Source organism: Centropristis striata, chromosome 3, assembly GCF_030273125.1.
Source record: "Centropristis striata isolate RG_2023a ecotype Rhode Island chromosome 3, C.striata_1.0, whole genome shotgun sequence".
NCBI lineage: Eukaryota > Metazoa > Chordata > Actinopteri > Perciformes > Serranidae > Centropristis > Centropristis striata.
In genome coordinates this window covers 41667838-41686571 of record NC_081519.1, presented here as the reverse complement: position 1 = coordinate 41686571, position 18734 = coordinate 41667838, and the positions used below count along the sequence as shown (strand labels likewise).

Sequence of the window (18734 nt, the reverse complement as noted above, 5' to 3'; positions counted from 1 at the left end):
AATGAAATGTTTTCTAGTGACTAAGCTAACAACCACATGTTATCCACATAGCTAAGAAATACTTCATCTCTCACTTTATACTTCTAAAGAATTGTTTATTCCAAACTCATTATGTTAACAGCTAGAGGACAAACACAGAAGAGCTGGATATTTATTTATTTGAAGTCTTCTCACCTCAATGTCAAATGTCTTTCCCCTGAAATGACCCTGTAGGTGACCTCTGACCCCACATCCTAAACAACTCAGTGGCAACATATTTAAATAGTGCCTTCTAGGGAGTGAGATCTATTGACTGTGACAGCCATCCACATTCTCACCTCATACTAGCACAAGAAAAATATATATCTTAAGATCTAAAAATAATAATTATTATAAAACTATGCAAGTGCTCCTTTCAGTTCACATTCAGCACACAAGTGCTCCTTTCAGCACACATCACAGTATCATTTATTATCACCCACACTGATGATGAAGCAAGGGCATAATTTGCATGAATTTACCTGAGTCCTAGAAACAAAATCCTCTGAACGAGCAGGCAGTGAAAAGTGAAAAGTGTCGTCCCTCTTGCAGAAACACTGAGAGAAAAAACAGCCATGGAGCACAAGAACCTGAGGGCGTAATGTTCACATAGTTTTCATGTGATTTTGCACTTTTATTCTAAACTTAGGGTTCGTACGGGTGCTTGAAATCCTTGAAAATGCTTGAATTTAAATGTTGTATTTTCAAGGTTTAAGAAGTGCTTGGGTTTTGGATAAAGTGCTTGTAAATGCTTGAAATTCTTCCTGCATTTCTCTTGCAATCTGACTATATCCATCTATGGACTATAGATCAGGGGTGTCAAACTCAAATACACAATGGGCCAAAATGTAAAACTTGAATAAAATCGCGGGCCAACATTGAACAAATAAACCTTTTAATATATACCATATAACATGTTTTGCTTATTATTATCTTATAATTTATAATCTTATAATCTTATAATTTGCTATTAAATATGGAACCAGCAACGCTTATAAACATACAATATATAACTAAATAGTGCAGACATGCAAAATCAAATTTAAAATAAAAAAACACATCAATGTCATTAATTTATTAAATAAAAATTAAATAAAAATCGTATGCCTCTTTTCTAGAAGAAGAAGAAGATGACTTTATTAATCGTCTAATGTTGTACTCCTTAGTTATAGCCACGTTGGCTCCACATACAAGACAAACCGGTCTGTCTTTTACATATAAACAGATATTCTGCCTCCTACCTGTCCAAAAAACTCCTGTTTTCTCTTCTTTTCGACATTTTTGGGAAGGGGTAGCTCGGAGACAGCTCTAGCTTGAGGTTGCTATGACGACTGTCACAGAGGAGCCCGTTTCTGGGTCCTGTCCTGATTGGCGCGCCAAAACAGCAGCAGGGCATTGTGGGATTAGTAGTATTAGCGGTAAATGCACCGCTTTTTGCATTGAAATGAATGGGACGGCCGAAAGAAAATGAGCGAAAAAAGAACAATAATTGGAGATTTTTAAACGTCTACTTCTCCGGCATAATTTCACCTAGAGACTCCATTTAAACTTTAAACAGTAGACACAAGTCTTGTGTATCGGTGTATTAATCCACGTTTCGATAGGCCATATAGTTTTTTATCAATCCCTCTTCAATGACCATGATCATTTTTGGAGAAATTCTGAGATTATAATGAGTGTGTATTGCACGGAATGTTCATGTCACGGTTTGTGACATCATCGCCAGAGTGTAGAGGGAGAGAAAAAACTGTCAAAAAATAAATTTGAAAACTGCGCTCCAGGCTGCAAATTCCACCCTACAGAAATAATTTATACATAGAAACGTAGGAAAATTAGTCTTCTCCCTCACAATCCTCTGGTAAAGCTGTCAGAGTTATAGTTTGGGCGTAGGACGCCCAGATGCAGTGTAGAGGGAGAGAAAAAACTGTCAAAAAATAAAGCTTTTATAGTACAATAATAATATAATAATTTGGTATTGCCTCGCGGGCCAAATAAAATTTTTTAGTTTGACACCCCTGCTATAGATAATCACATGTTCAATGTAAAAAATAATGAGTAGCCTATCTGAAATGAAGAGGTTGGTATGTTGGTATGGTTCAGTGAAATCTCCCCCTTTTAGTATGTAAGTACTCATCTAAAACATGCAATTTACAACCAGTGTAAGATACTGGAAAAGCTTGAAAATTCACCCTGAAAGTCCTTGAAAAATGCCTGAATTTGACCACTGCTAAAGTGTCCCTGTAAAAAAAAAACCCCTGTAAACTAGACTAAGTGCGAAGTGTGTCATAATGTTTGGGTGCCCAGAGCAGGCGGGTGACCCGTATGTCCCGCCTGTAGCCGATGCTGGTGTCCCAGCAGTACTCCGGGGAGAGCACCCGGCTGGGCTTGTGGAGCCACAGGTACTTGTTGAGATGGCTCTCGTCGTGCCACCGAGCCTCCACGTTCTTCAGCTTGTCCTCCATGATGCTCTGGTAGCAGGCCTCAGTCAGCGCTTTGATGCTCTTCCACGAGCCTCCAAAGACGGCGGCGTGGTAGTAGAAGTCCCCGGTTTTCATGAAGGCCTTGGAATTTGGGTTGCGGTCGTAGGTAAACAACATCTTTGGGAGGTGGTAGTAGTAGGCGTGGAGCAGAGCCACGGACTCTCCCAGAGCCTCCGAGCCAAACCGCCCAGTAAACACTTGATCCACATCGAAGCAGAAGACGTGCGTGCAGTGATGGCGGATATCTGACTCGATGACGTCTGATATGGTCTTCATCCGCATCATAGAGACGTCCTGCCACCTGGAGTTCTTCTCCACTTTGATAACCCTGATGCTTCTCTGAGGAGCCAGCTTCATGTCTGGCACTTTCTCTGGCTCGTCCGTAAATACGTAATACGTGACGGGCAAACCCAACATAAAGTGGCGCTCTGATGAGCTCAGGAAGGTCTTCAGGTAAGCGTCCAGGTACCTTTGGTGGAAGCGAAGACAAGAAAAATGGAAAAGTTTTATTTTTGGCTCCTTAACCTCTTCAACCCCCCAGGAGATGTCAGCATCGACACTGAAAACAGTACATTTACTCAAGTACTGTACTGTTGATTTCCATTTTATGTAACTTTATACTTCTACTCCACTACATGTTGAGGCAAATATTGTACTTTCGGTAACGCTTTATATTAAGGTCCTTGTAATAACCATTAATTAACAAGTAATAAGGCCCTTGTAAGTCCTTACAAGATGCTTATTAACATTATTGTGTGTTTATAAGCTTATATAAATGTTAATAATGGCATTACAAGCACCCATGACCCACCCATTAAGTCTTTGCCGAACCTGGTCTCACAGAAATCCGTGAAATAGCCACGGATTTTGCTTCACTCAAAATCCGTGGAATAGCCATGGAATCGCTCAAATTTCCGTGAAACTGACACAGATTTCGCTACAATGCAAGTTAATGACAATCACATCCCGTGGCCATCCCATTGATATTTTTTCCTATTGGTTTGTTCCAAGTCACATAACTTTCAAGGTTCCAGCGGTCAGAACAAAAAACATGGCGGACAGTTCTCTCATTTTTAGTGAAAAAATTAATATTTTGATTTTGTTTCTGCATAAAAATGGATTTTGATCACATTTCTAGCGGGAAATATACGTTTTATTTTCTAAATATTCACTCAGTGAATGTACATAATCACTTTGTGGTGAAGATCTCGCCAGAAAAGATATGACTGTCATTAACTTGCATTGTAGCGAAATCCGTGTCAGTTTCACGGAAATTTGAGCAATTCCGTGGCTATTTCACGGATTTCTGTGAGACCATGTTGCTTTGCCATGCCTTTATTAATCTTATTTTGTTTGCTTTTTGATATTGAAATATACTTTATTGCTCATTTATTATAAGTTAACTATAAGTTAACCATGCTTTTTGCAACTACCGGATCTAAAGAGAGAACAATGCCTTATTACTTGTTAATTAATGGTTATTAAGGACCTTATTATAAAGCGTTACCGTACGTTTTACTCCACTACATTTAGATGACAGCTTTAGTTACTTTTCAGGTTGAGATTTAATATAAAAAAACCTAAAAAATTAAAGTTAGACAAAAATTAGACCAGTATATTAAGTAGTTAAAATGAGCCCTTGAGAAAGTAAAAACATTGCTTACATTAATGCATCAATAATAATAATCCATAGTATATTTAGAATATATGAAATAATCTGAGTGGGGCCATTCCGCACAACAAGTACTTTTACTTTTGATACTTTAAGTATATTTTTATGCTGATACTTTTGTACTTGAATTTCAGTAAGTTTTGAATTCAGGACTTTTACTTGTAGTGGAGTAATTTCAGTGTGGTATTAGTACTTTTACCTCAGTAAGGGATCTGAATACTCTCTGTCTTTCAGAGCCAGTACCAGGTTTATTTTTGAAGCTGGTGTGAGGATATTGGTATCACATGGAACTACAAGACCCAAGGATCCATTGGTACTAACCATGTCACCATGTCTTTTTGAGAAAGTGGCGAAATAACAAGGTTATAAGGGAGGAGTGGGACTGACATGGCCATTTTTAAAGGGGTCCCTTGACCTCTGACCTCAGAGGCATCAGGGCCGGCAACTAAAACAAACTCAACAACTGTTCTGGGAACCACCCTCTGTACTTTGTACAAGTAAGTTGTTTATTTGTTTTCCCGTCACAATTCAATGAGTTTCAATGCATTTTATTTTCACATTAATACGACCCCAATTCCCGAAAAGTTGGGACAAAATTTGCTTATCTTTTTGTCACATATTTGATTGAAAATGGTACAATGTCAGTTTATTTTATGTTCTAACTTTTTCATTTGCATCCATTCTATTTTTATTTACATTTAACACAGCATATCAGCTTTTTCTGAATGGAGGTTGTACTTTAACCTGCTGTTACACTAAAATCTGCCACCAGGATTCTTTTTTATACACTACCGGTCAAAAGTTTTAGAACACCCCAATTTTTCCAGTTTTTTATTGAAATTCAAGCAGTTCAAGTCAAATGAACAGCTTGAAAGGGTACAAAGGTAAGTGGTGAACTGCCAGAGGTAAATAAAAAAAAGGTAAGCTTAACCAAAACTAAAAAATAATGTACATTTCAGAATTATACAAGTAGGCCTTTTTCAGGGAACAAGAAATGGGTTAACAACTTAACTCTATGGAGTCTTGGGCTATTTTGTCAATTTTTAAATTCTTTTCATGTCTTTGAAAGTCATTTTGTGTTTTTTTGTGTCTTTTTTTGTCATTTTGTGTCTTTTTTTAGTCATTTTGTGTCTTTTTTTTTTTATTTTGTGTCTTTTTTTGGTCATTTTGTGTCTTTTTTTAGTCCTTTAGTCCAACATAAAATGTGATTTTGAATCTTTTTTTTACTTTCAAAACACTATCATGCTCAATAAAGAATTTTAAATGTTGCAAATGTGCATTAATTTCAGAGTACATTGAGACATTAAACTGCATCATTTTCAATTAAATTCTGGAAAAGTTGGTGTGTTCTAAAACTTTTGACCAGTAGTGTATATAAATCTATATATCGATATAATTCATTAATTACCTCATTTTCAATGGTGCCAAGCTACATTCAATAAATACAATAGCAATAACAGAAGCATACATGAATTTATCAATTTAAAGAAAAGGAAAAGAACAAAACTAATTCAAAGCAAATGATGTTACAAATCGAAAGTAAATGGGGCATAAATGCATAAAATCAAACGGTGGTTGGCAACTGTAAAAATGTACCTGCCCACAGCAAACACTGTTAAAGCAACAGAGGATCCTTTCTTCTTGTGCATTTGGTCGTAAAGATCGGGGTCAAACATCCCGTCCCAGAGGATGGGAGCCTTCCAAGATGTACACGTCTGTACATCAGATCTGGACCTATACGTTTAAAACATGAACATCAGCAAATTATATTGCAAGTCATATTTTGAAGACTCTGTAAGTCTCACTTAATAGTTCACAGTTGCAAATTTACTAGATTAAAGTGGCAAATCTACAAGAAAAAAAGTCGCAGATTTAAGAGATTTAAAGTGGCAAAACTTCGCGAAAAAACTTGCAGATTTACGAGAAAAAATCGTAGATTTGCCACTTTAATCTCGTAAAGTTTTTTCTCAAAATATTATTTCGTATGTTTTTTTTTTACACATTCTGGCAGTATGTAATATCCTCCAATATTCTCTAGGGTTGAAATTTTGCATTGAAATGAATGGGACGGCCGAAAGAAAATGAACAATAATTGGAGATTTTTAAACGTCTACTTCTCCGGCATAATTTCAGCTAGAGACTCCATTTAAACTTTAAACAGTAGACACAAGTCTTGTGTATCCGTGTATTAATCCACGTTTCGATAGGTCATATAGTTTTTTATCAATCCCTGTTCAATGACCATGATCATTTTTGGAGAAATTCTGAGATTATAATGGGTTTGTATTGCACGGAATGTTCGTGTCACAGTGTGTGACATCATCACCAGAGTGTAGAGGGAGAGAAAAAACTGTCAAAAAATAAATTTGAAAACTGCGCTCCAGGCCGCAAATTCCACTCTACAGAAATAATTTATACATAGAAACGTAGGAAAATTTGTCTTCTCACTCACAATCCTCTGGTAAAGCTGTCAAAGTTATAGTTTGGGCGTAGGACGCACAGATGATCCACCAACACGCATCAACAGCCTCATTGGCTCCCATATTAAAAACGCAGGAAGATTTCGGAAAAAGGGAGATGTACAAGTTTTTTTAGATCGCTCTAACAAAGCTATTTTTTCATTTTTCTTAAAAAAAACACATGTAGATGTCCAGGAAGAACTCAGCACGCTCAAAGTGAAGTCGGAACAATGATAGGTATTATGGTTTTGCCAAAATCGCTTTCTGTTCGAGGCCAGAAATTCCAGTCTGTCCACTTCTGGCTGCTGTCACTCTTTCATTAACAGGTGTCAGTTAATTCTGTTGATTGCTTTGATCTGATCTGATTGCCTTTGATCTTTGATGTGATTACAGTTAAAGATACACACACACACACACACACATGCGCGTAAGCACTCACACTCCTCACACATGCATACACATGCTTCAAACACACGCACGCACACACACATACACAGGTAACTTTGTGATTTTAATTACACACACACACATACACACAGACACACAGGTAACTATGTGATTTTCGCTACACACACGCACACACACACACACACAAACAGGTAACTTTATGCGATTTTCGCCACACACACACACACACACACACACACACACACACACACACATTTTGAGGTTAAAGGGCATAGTTTAAAATCTCTGAAGACTCTCATCATAGTGTACACACACCGGCAGTAGCCCCCGTGGCCCTTTCAAATTTCCCCAGAGGAAATTTTCTAGTTTATATTATTATTGCATTGGTATTACTTATGTTATTAACTGGGCCACCCCCATTAATGTGTAAAGACACATCAGGCTGACAAATCAATCAATATTATTGACAGAAATAGAGGGCCCCAAAAATCGAATTCTGCTTAGGGCCCCATGGAGGCTTGGGCCGGCTGTGGTTAAATCGATGTACTTCTTTCCAGATAACAGCACTCAAGACGTGCGTCATTAAGTATGCAGCTTATCAGCATAACATCTCTAACGGTAATCACTAACCAAACACACCCACACACACACACACACACACGCAGCATCTTCAAAGACAGGACGTTTCAAAAAATCAACAGCTTTTTTTCTTGTTGTTTGAGCTGTTAACACGTCAAACCTGCACTGTGGTCGTCTGGCGGTTTAACAGCTTTTAGGAAGTTCTTTCTTGGTTGTCATGCTCTGAGTGGTCGGTAAACAGCAGCGTCCTCGACTATCTGTGCAGCCAAAAGTTAAGATCTTGAAGGTCTTACCAAAGGTCGAGGCTGGTGTCCACACTGTAGTCCACAGACAGCATCTCTGCACTTTCCAAAGAGCATTTATCCATCGGTATGTAGCCGATTAAAATTCTGATACCAGAAACAAAAAAAAAAGAGATATTTTTAACCCATAAGAACCCAGACCCAGTAATCCTTAAAAAGGAAAAAAGTTATGGCGGATATACCACAGACCAAGTGGACCTTATGATATTTCTTATTTTTAAATAAATAAACTAGACACCTATTCTGCTTACAGAAACACAAATTTCCCTTTTCTCTTTGCATCTCCACAACATATATCAAAATTGTGACATTAATAGTGATGTTTAACAATAAATTATTTTTTTAGATTTGTTTTTAACTAACAAAATAATATTAAACCAATAATAAATAAAAACAAATAACCATCTGCCTTTTTTTGTTTTCATCTCCATAAAATATATCACAATTGTGACTTTAATAGTGCTGTTAGACAACAAATTCCATTTCAGATTTGTTTTTAAGTAACAAAATAATAATAAATCGATAATAAATAAATAAATATAAATAGCACTGCCTTATTTGACGGCTTCTCAACAAGCTACTGTAGCTGTAGGACACTAAAAAACACACGTATGTACTTGAGAAAACATACATGAACATTACTAAAACATTTAAAATGTTTGTGACACCCGTGTCACCGTGGGTTCTTATGGGTTAATAATGTATTGTTCGCATTAAGGCTTATTACAGTTTTCCACAGGAGCTTCTGTACATTTCTCAGATCTGAATTGAAAATGTTCAACCTCGTCATCATTGAACAAATTGCCAATGCTTTGGCCCATTAATGCAAACAGTGTTGGGGAATAGTGAACTACATGTGATCGAACTAGTAGTTTAACTACATTTTGCAGTAGCTTGCTGGCAGTGGCGGTTCTAGACCAGTTTTACTGTGGGGGCCAAGGAGGGGCCAGTGTTTAATCAGAGGGGCACATTAGCACATGAAAAAATGGCAAAGATGATATTTAAGCATTCAGAATCTTTGAATGTATTGAAAAACACACAAAATGACCAAAAAAGACACAAAATGAGAAGACAGAATAACCACAAAAAAAAACCACAGAAGACATAAAAGTGACAAAAAAAGACACAAAATGACCAAAAAAAGACACAAAATAACTAAAACAGACACAAAAAAGACACATAAATGACACCAATGACAAAAAGACACAAAATGACTAAAAAAGACACAAAATGAGAAGACAGAATAACCCAAAAAAAACCCCACAGAAGACATAAAAATGACAAAAAAAAGACACAAAATGACCAAAAAAAGACACAAAATAACTAAAACAGACACAAAAAAGGCACATAAATGACACCAATGACAAAAAGACACAAAATGACCAAAAAAGACACAAAATGACCAAAAAAGACACAAAATGAGAAGACAGAATAACCCAAAAAAAACCCCACAGAAGACATAAAAATGACAAAAAAAAGACACAAAATGACCAAAAAAAGACACAAAATAACTAAAACAGACACATAAATGACACCAATGACAGAAAGACACAAAATGACCAAAAAAAGACACAAAATAACTAAAAAAGACACAACAACAGACACAAAATTACCAAAAAATGAAACAAAAAAGACACAAAAAGACACTAATGACCAAAAAAAGACACAAAATAACTAAAAAAGACACAACAACAGACACAAAATTACCAAAAAATGAAACAAAAAAGACACAAAAAGACACTAATGACCAAAAAAAGACACAAAATGACTTACAAAGACATGAAAAGGATTAAAAAATGGACGAAATAGCCCCATAAGTCTCCATAGAGTTAAACTATTATACAATGTAACATTCTGGGTTTCTTTTGTGTACAATGAGATATTGTTTGAACAAAAAAAAAGGTTAGAATTGTTCCATTGTTCATTGTTATAAATTGATCATTTTATTATTAATTTGACACAGGGGCCACAGCAGGGGCCAAGGGCTTCTTCACAGGGGCAGTGGCCCCTGGAGGCCCCTGTGTAGAACCGCCACTGCTTGCTGGGGGTTCAACTGCAGTAGTTAAATTACCTATTTTTGCCCTTTTTTGTGTAGTTGAACTACTTAAACTACAAACCATAAATTGGGCCATAAAAGGATTTTTTTAATTATTATTATTAAACCAGCTTCCTATTAATATGCAGAAAGCGGGTTGTGGAGGCAGTTTTCTGTCAGTTCTGGACTACGGGGATATTGTTATATCTAAAAATCTTTTTTTTTTCTAGTTCTAAATGGGATTTGTGGGAAAATACACATAAAGAAAGGACAATTACAGTAGAAACATGAAAATGACCAAAGGTGGAGCCAATAATGCTAAATCTGGCAGCAGCAGATAGCAGAATTATTTGATAAGCAAATCATTTGTTTGAACTACTTTTTATCTAAGTAGCTTAAGTTGACCAAACTAGATTTCTCCCTCATGTAGCTTTACTGTAGTTAAACTTTGTCTTATGTTAAGCAATTGGCAGCTTTCAAAGTAGCCTCCCAACACTGCATGAACACATGCAAACTCAAATACACAGTGGGCCAAAATTTAAAACTTGGACAAAGTTGCATGCCAACATTGATATTTATTGAAAAAAATGGACCTAAACAAGTTCAAACGAAATGGAACAAGCAAAGCTTGATATAACTTAATATTGCAAACATGCAAAATCAAATTTCAAATAAAACAAACAAACACATCAATGGCATTAATTTCTTCAATAAAATAAAAATAAAAATCGTATGCCTCTTTCTTTATATGCAGCCTTCTTTCAATTTAAATTTAACGGTAATCTTTTTCCACAGGCTAATAATAAAAGTTAAAATAAAATCACAATAATAAACCAATTGACTAATAATAATATCCTTTAATGAATGTGCAACCATTCAAGCCTTGGACTAGCAAGAAAAAGTGCATAAAGACAACTTTAATTGTTGCTCAGTTTGCTACACACTGATCTACTGTGTTCAAGCCAAAACACCAGCAGAGCATTCTGGGATTTGTAGTATTATTTGCGCTGTATAATACCAGCGTGCCAGCTCTAGAAGTCATTTGGTATTGCCTCGCAAATATAATTATACTGCGGGCCATGTTTGGCCCGTGGGCCAGAGTTTGACACCTATGCCTTAGTGCAGGGGTGTCAAACTCTGGCCCGCGGGCCAAATTTGGCCCGTAGTGTAATTTTATTTGGCCCGCAAGGCAATACCAAATTATTATATTATTATTGTACTCTAAAAGCTGACACGCCGGTATTATACGGCGCATTTACCGCTAATACTACAAATCCCACAATGCCCTGCTGTTGTTTTGGCGCGTCAATCAGGACAGGACCCAGAAACGCTCCTCTGTGACAGTCGTCATAGCAACCTCGAGCTAGAGCTGTCTCCCAGCTACCCCTTCCCAAAAATTCCTGAAAAGAAAGGCATTTAATTTTTATTTAATAAATTAATGACATTGATGTGTTTTTTTATTTGAAATTTGATTTGCATGTCTGCACTATTTAGTTATATATTGTATGTTTATAAGCGTTGCTGGTTCCATATTCAATGTTAAAGCAAAACATGTTTGGTATATATTAAAAGGTTTATTTGTTCAATGTTGGCCCGCGATTTTATTCAAGTTTTAAATTTTGGCCCATTGTGTATTTGAGTTTGACACCTATGCCTTAGTGCATTAATGTTCCTTCTTGTTTTAATGTCCCAGTTTGTCTTCTACCCTTGTGTCAGTCATAGTGGTTTCCCTCTTGAGTTGTTTGTGGGTTTGTGCCTGCTGATTTGGATACCATTGCCTAAGTATTTCCATCATGCTCCCATTAAAGGAGATTGCTTTACGTGAATTGTGAGTCAGCCTTTGAGTCCAGTCTGTTGTGTTCCAGAGTAATATCGTTAGCTGTTTCCTTTGTTATCAAATGCTTATGCCATGCTGATGAAAATGAATTTGACTATTACCCACCCAAACATGCAGAAAAGAAATGTGACCAATACTTAATTTTTGGACACAGATATTCAACTCTATTTCTGTTTGTACAGGGGTTCAATTTGATCCAACAGCATGTACCGCTTTGTTTGGGGTCTTACCTCCTACTTTGCAGCTTCCTAAATGTAAAGCAGACTTTGTAGCCTTTGTGTCCTTATTGGCTAGACCAGGGGTACGGTCGAATAGTCAAAAAAATCAGCTCCTAAGTCCTTTCCTAACCACTTTTCCTTAACCTCAATGGAAAACGTCACGAGGTCAAGGAAAGATGAGAAGGAGAATTCATGAGGAGTTAGGAGAAGACGGTCGCGGTGTTTAGAGAATCCGACTGCACTTACACTTAGTCTACGTCATCACGCCACGGCGGATGTTGATGACGTCGAATGTCGTGGTGAAACTACAATTTTCCGAAGATGGACTACAAAAATCAGCGTTCTCACGAATATTAGGCGATTACCATGATTGGAAATGAAATGTAACAAAAAAGAATAATAGACCACGCCAGTCACAAAAGTGAAACAAAATGGTGATCACATTGAGAAAGGTTGATCATACACCTGTCCATTCATATTTATAGACAAAATACCAATAGGTATGATTGAATGAAAACTGATAAATCATGGCACATTTACAACGTTGAGTGCTACAAAGCCACTACTGTACATGTTATTATTATGCTTTTAAAGCATACCTTTATTATTATGTGTCAGATCTTATTCACATATACACAATCTATAAAATTGCTAAGAATTAAAAAAAATAAAAATAAAATTGGATGAATTGAGATCCTATGTCATTATTCTTCATTTTCAACCGGTCGGCCTTATATGCTGCTACTGCAAGGAATTGTGGGACGGCATTACCTCCTTTCCTTTCGTAAAGGATGGTCCGGTGTATCCTATGCTAAAGGAGATACTAAAGGAAGCATTGAAGCTCCTTTCCTTAACAGTTAGAGAATTCGAACAGCTCTTATCATGGCGGCTACGATAATACTTCCGGGTCATTTCACTCAGTTAGGAAGGTTCCTAAGCAAATTTGACTATTCGACCGCAGCCCAGGCATGTCCAAACTATTCCACAAAGGGCCGTGTGGCTGCAGGTTTTTGTTTCAACCGAGCAAAAGCACACAGTTTGACCAATTAACTGTCTGAAGACTGAGATCAGTTGATTAACTGAGTCAAGTCTGGTGTGCTGCTGCTTGGTTGGAAAGAAAACCTGTTTCTAGTTTGGACATGCCTGGGCTAGACGTTTGATTTTATGGAGATGGAAGTCTTCTGCACCGCCTTCTCACTCCTCTTGGATCAGGGACATCCTTCAGTTTGTGCAATTGGAGAAGGTTATGTGCTCCATACATGGTTCTCTTGCAAAGTTTGATAAAACTTGGGGTCCGTTTTTTGCACATGTTGAGGGATTGATTTGATTTTTACGGCTATTCCTGAGGAGCCACCCTGATTGTCTACTAGTTGTGAGTTTTTCTTGTGTGATTTTGTAGCATGCTGGGAATGTTTTTTATTTATCTCTGCTTAAGTGAACATATTATTAGACTTTTATTTAGCAATGGGTGACCTATTTGTGTTTTTGTTTTGTTCTGTGTATTTGTTGTTCGCTTCCATTTTTATTTATTTAATTATTTATGTATTTATTTTTTTTGTCATTTTGTGTATTTTTTTGGTCATTTTGTGTCTTTTTTTTTAGTCATTTTATGTCTTTTGGTGTCTTTTTTGTCATTTTGTGTCTTATTTTAGGCCTTTAGTCCAACATAAAATGTTATTTTGAATCTTTTTTTTTAACTTTCAAAACACTATCATGCTCGCTTCCATTTTTATTTATTTAATTATTTATGTATTTATTTTTTTAGTCATTTTGTGTATTTTTTTGGTCATTTTGTGTCTTTTGGTGTCTTTTTTGTCATTTTGTGTCTTATTTTAGTCCGTTAGTCCAACATAAAATGTTATTTTGAATCTTTTTTTTAACTTTCAAAACACTATCATGCTCGCTTCCATTTTTATTTATTTAATTATTTATGTATTTATTTTATTTTATTTTATTATTTTATATTTATTTTATGTATTATTTTTATTATTATTATTATTTTACTTGTTACACTTGACACTGTTTTGACTCTCGTAATGTCATCTCTTGATTTTGTTATGTCACTGAAAGATCAATAAACAAATGTTTAAAAAAAAGAAAAGAAAAAAAAAAGAAATGTGACCAAAGCAACTGAGAAAAACAATACTTGATCTGGTGTGTGGTGTCTCTTAAAATTGAACTGCAGACTCACCTTACACAGGAAGATATTAAGTAGAAAACACAGAGCGTGACGGGAATGCAGAGCAGACATTTCAGAATACTCTTGGCTTTCTGAACGCGTCTGTAGGGAAAAAGCAAAGAGTCGGATTAAACCGTAAACACCAAATCTTAATTCAGAAAAAAAGCAAAGCTGAAGTTATTCATTAAAAAAAAAAGTTTGTTACTTCATTGTCGAATGGCTCCTAAGCTGAGTAAACGGTGAACTCTATTGTGGAGCGACCTGAAGGCAGCAGTAGGTTATGAATTAAATGGAAACACTGATTAAAACCCACCCATCTAATTATAGCTGTGCCATCATTTCTATACCAGTTTAACAACTTGGCGGTGAATGCTAGAGTTCCCATGAGATTATGTCTCATTAGTTGTTGCAGTGGTAGTATTGCAGAAGTTTTAGGTTGATGCATTTGTTAAAAGAGACCCTATAGAAAAATCCATGCTGTGAATTTAAAAGATTATGGATATTTCTGTGTAGATGATGAGCACTCCTGTTCTTTAAACTGCTCAGAAACCTCCTTATTGTCAATATACCTGAGATACCATACATCCTCCACACTGTAAAAAAAGATAATCAATAGCTACTCAATAAAATTGAGGCAACAGATTGCACGCAATATTATTAATTAAACCTAACTACGTTACAAGTTGAGTTAATAACAACTTAACTTAAGTGCCTGTCATTTAAAAACAGACTAATTCTATTGTGTTGGATTCATTCAAAATTCTCTTGATTTAGAATTACATACACATAAAGATTATATTTAATGTGATCAGAATAAGTAGATTCTATCTCAAACGTTTTTATATTAAAGTTACTTAAACAACTGCCTCAAAATCAAGGACGCATTTATATTTAATACATTTTATCAAATATATTAAGTGAAATGAAATGACTACAGAATAATTTATTACAGTGTAAACCAGGGGTCCCCAAACATTTTTCGGTGGGGGCCACATCAGCTTTTCTTTCTGTGATGGAAATAACAGGAAATGATAGGGGCCAAAGTGACCAGCAGTGTTATTGTGTAAATATAACGACCATTTATTGGCCTTGGCACCACCTGTTGATTTGCAAAAAAAAGTAATAAAAAGTCTTCACGTGTTTATTTGAAGTGCCACAGATATTCCTTTTATTCTGTAGAAAATTAAAACACAAGCTGATGCCAGTTAACCCGTAATCAGGCGAAGAACCGTATTTGGTAACTTCAGCGTATATCCAAAATAAAAAATAAATAAAATTCTGAGAAAAAAATTGCAAATTTACTAGATTAAAGATCTACAAGAAAAAAAGTTGCAGATTTAAGAGATTTAAAGTAGCATATCTGCGTGGAAAAAAGTCACCGATTTATGAGAAAGAAGTGGGAAAAAAAGCAACTTTTCTTGCAGATTCACCACTTTAAATCTTTTAAATCTGCAACTTTTTTTCTTGTAGATTTACCACTTTAATCTAGTAAATTTGCAACTTTTTTCTCCACCCCATTTTGATATCCACTGAAGTTACCAAATATAGTTCTTCGCCTGATAAAGGGTTAACAATGATTTTGTAACAGGTACAGGTGAAAATAGATTCTGCATTCAGAATCTATTTTCCGTTCCCACATTTTGTTGACCGACTCTCTTCCGTTAGCTTGCCTTGCCCGCAAAAACTTGGCACTTACGTCTTGGCATCACGTAGATCAGAATAGGCCTATACCATTGTGTGAGGGGGTGAAAATTAGCTACTACTGTAAATAATTCACAACTAAGGTCAATTTGAATTAGAACGCCTACTTTAATCATTACATGTGGATATTTTATAAACAAATATATAATAAATGCAATTAAAAAAACAGGCCATGTTAGTAACAGGCCGTAGTTGGGGGACCCCTGCTGTAAATGCACTAGGTCTCTAGTTTATGGCTGTTAAATTTTATGAGGCTGTGATTATCCTACAGATCACTCCAGGTCAATTATATACCGTTTGGTCGTTTTTTTGGGGAAATGCCAATGAACAGGAATTAGGAACTAATAATCAACAAGAGTCTCTCAAGAGCTTTCGGGGGCGTCCCCGGTGGCACACCTGGTAGAGCGCGTACCATAGAGGCCCAGTCCTCGTAAGCGGGCGGCCCGGGTTCGAATCCGGCTCGGAGCCCTTTCCCGCATGTCTTCCCCTCTGTTTCCCCCTTTCACTCTCAATCTCTCCTGTCAATAAAGCTACAAAATGCCAAAATAAATGAATAAATAATAATAAAAAAGAGTCTCAGCTTTCCAGTGATACCCTCTTCATGTAAATGGGCCGATGGGTGCGGAAGTATTGAAATACAGTCAGTATAAATGACACATTTTATTCCATGCCTGTATGTCTACCGACTTCTAGTTATTGCTGTGTATAAGGAGGAAATGACCTTTATCAAATAATAGTGTCATACAGTGACTAATTTTCCAATGAAAATTATAAAAAGTATGCGCTGGAGATAATAAAGCACTAAGATGATGAATCAGAGCAGGCGTTTGATGTCAGTTTTCAGGTAAGAGCCGCGCCTGCAAATTTGCAGTTATATCCTACAAATGTTTTCAATTATATTTAATCAGTTTGTTTCGTGATTTCTACTCAGTTTTCGATATGCTTAACATAATATTTCAGTTACATTTGCTCAATTTCTGTGGTAATTGAGCCAATAAGTTAATTCATTCAGACGCACTTGAAAATATTACTTAAATTTACTCATTACTCATGATTTGTTTAACCGATTTGAGAGCTTTCAAATCAACTCAATATTGTTAAGTGTAAAAATGTCGCACTGATTGAATTAAGTAATATGCAGTATTATTTTTTGGAGTGTATAGCCTATATATTGTCGTTTCCCGGAAGTTTAAAGATAACCGTGAAAATAAGTAAAATGTCTAGCATCCAAACAATAATCAGACTGAACCTCATAATTCCTGGCTATATAGCTTTATATTACTATTTACAAATATTAAAAATAAACTGAACACGTTAGGCAAACTAAAACAACACATTTAAACGTTAAAAAAAACAAGTGTTGATAACTCACCTGTTAGTCGCTCTCAGCCACATAAGTCCAAAATGAGTAAAAAAAAAATATTCACAGGCCAATAAGTCCAGCTGGATTTTGTTCTGTCCCACTCGATTAGCTGCACCTGAGTGTCCCTCCTGTGCAAAGGTCCCCTTAGTGTCTCCCCTGCTTTGCTCCAAGGTGTTTTCTCCTGCTATCTGCTCAGAGGAGGAGCAGCTCCACCAGCTTGCATCACAAACCGAACACATTATTTTTAATATTCTTTTTCTGATTACACAAACGACAGCTGTTTTTGACCGATTGGTGTCAATTTACAGGTAGTCTACTTTTTCTCTCTCTCCCTCCTTTTTTTCAAAAAATGTATTTATTTTTAGCCCAAGTGTCCTGCGCGTCTGCGTTGAAGCTGCGCTTGACCGATAAGGGAGTACCGGAAAAGTGTCAGTGCAAGGACAAGAATAAAAGAAAATAAGAAGGAAAAAAGGAGAACTCGACAGATTTCGTTAAAAGAGAAGAAAGTCTGTTTAAAATAACTTTACGCGCAAGCTTTCCAAATAGATATCAGCACACCTGCAGATGCGAGATGCATTAGTGAGCATGCACCATATGTATAAAGTTGTGCAAGCGGGTCCTTCTGTTGTTTTATTTTTTTTATTTTTTTATTGCTCCATCATTAGCAACCACGCCCGTTATCTGGCCTGTATCATCATTAATCCATCACGCGGAGCTGTAGCTGCATCTTAAATGCCGATAAACGGTGCAACTTATGGGCCTTATATTAAAAAAAAAAAAAAAAAGTGTTGGCAAAGTGATACAAGCTAATAACTAAAAAGCAACATATGAGAGATAAGACTTAACACATTTTCATTATTATATTAAACCTACCTTATGACACACACACACACACACACACACACACACACACTGTTTTCATGTGGCTCTGCACATTCAATGATGAAAGCTTTTTAATTGCTCCATTAAGTAAATCTGATATCTGACTTGCATTAATGCAGAAAAATAATGTCCAACAACCAGCTCTCTTGTTAGTTCTGATCTCTTTGTCTTGACTCAGATGCAGATAAAAACCCTCATCAATCACAGAGGGAACAACCCCTCAACAAGCTGTTATTACCTGCTCCAAGCCTCTTATTTCCCCTAATATAACTTCAATGTAATTGCTTTATTGCTCAAAAGTGCAGCAAGTAACATCTGATTTACATTCCTCAGGTGGTCAGAAACCCCAGTGATGGATAGAAACTTAGTGTAGTTACTTTTGAGGTACTTGTACTTTAACTGAGTGTTTCTGTTTCATGCAGCATGACACTTTGACTTCACTACATTTTAACAAAATTTCGGACTTCATCTACTAAAGCAACTATTCTCAACCTTGGAGTCCCGACCACAATTGGGGTCGCGAGATGATTTCTGGGGGTCGCCAAATCATTTTGGAAGTCAGCTCTGTCTCCACTGTGTTAAAGTGTTCATGTGTTAATGT

The 18734-nt window shown here is 36.3% G+C and overlaps 1 protein-coding gene across 1 annotated transcript; it reads right to left on the bottom strand.

Annotated features, from left to right (window-relative positions):
- Positions 1-2283: 2283 nt before the first annotated feature.
- On the bottom strand, positions 2284-17322 carry LOC131968284 (alpha-1,3-galactosyltransferase 2-like). Its single transcript, XM_059329094.1, has 5 exons — positions 17261-17322; positions 14200-14289; positions 7910-8005; positions 5767-5904; positions 2284-2967 (listed from the first exon to the last, which is right to left on the bottom strand). The coding sequence occupies exons 1-5, from the start codon at positions 17281-17283 to the stop codon at positions 2286-2288; spliced, it is 1029 nt and encodes a 342-aa protein (XP_059185077.1). The 5' UTR covers positions 17284-17322; the 3' UTR covers positions 2284-2285.
- Between the last annotated feature and the right edge of the window lie 1412 nt (positions 17323-18734).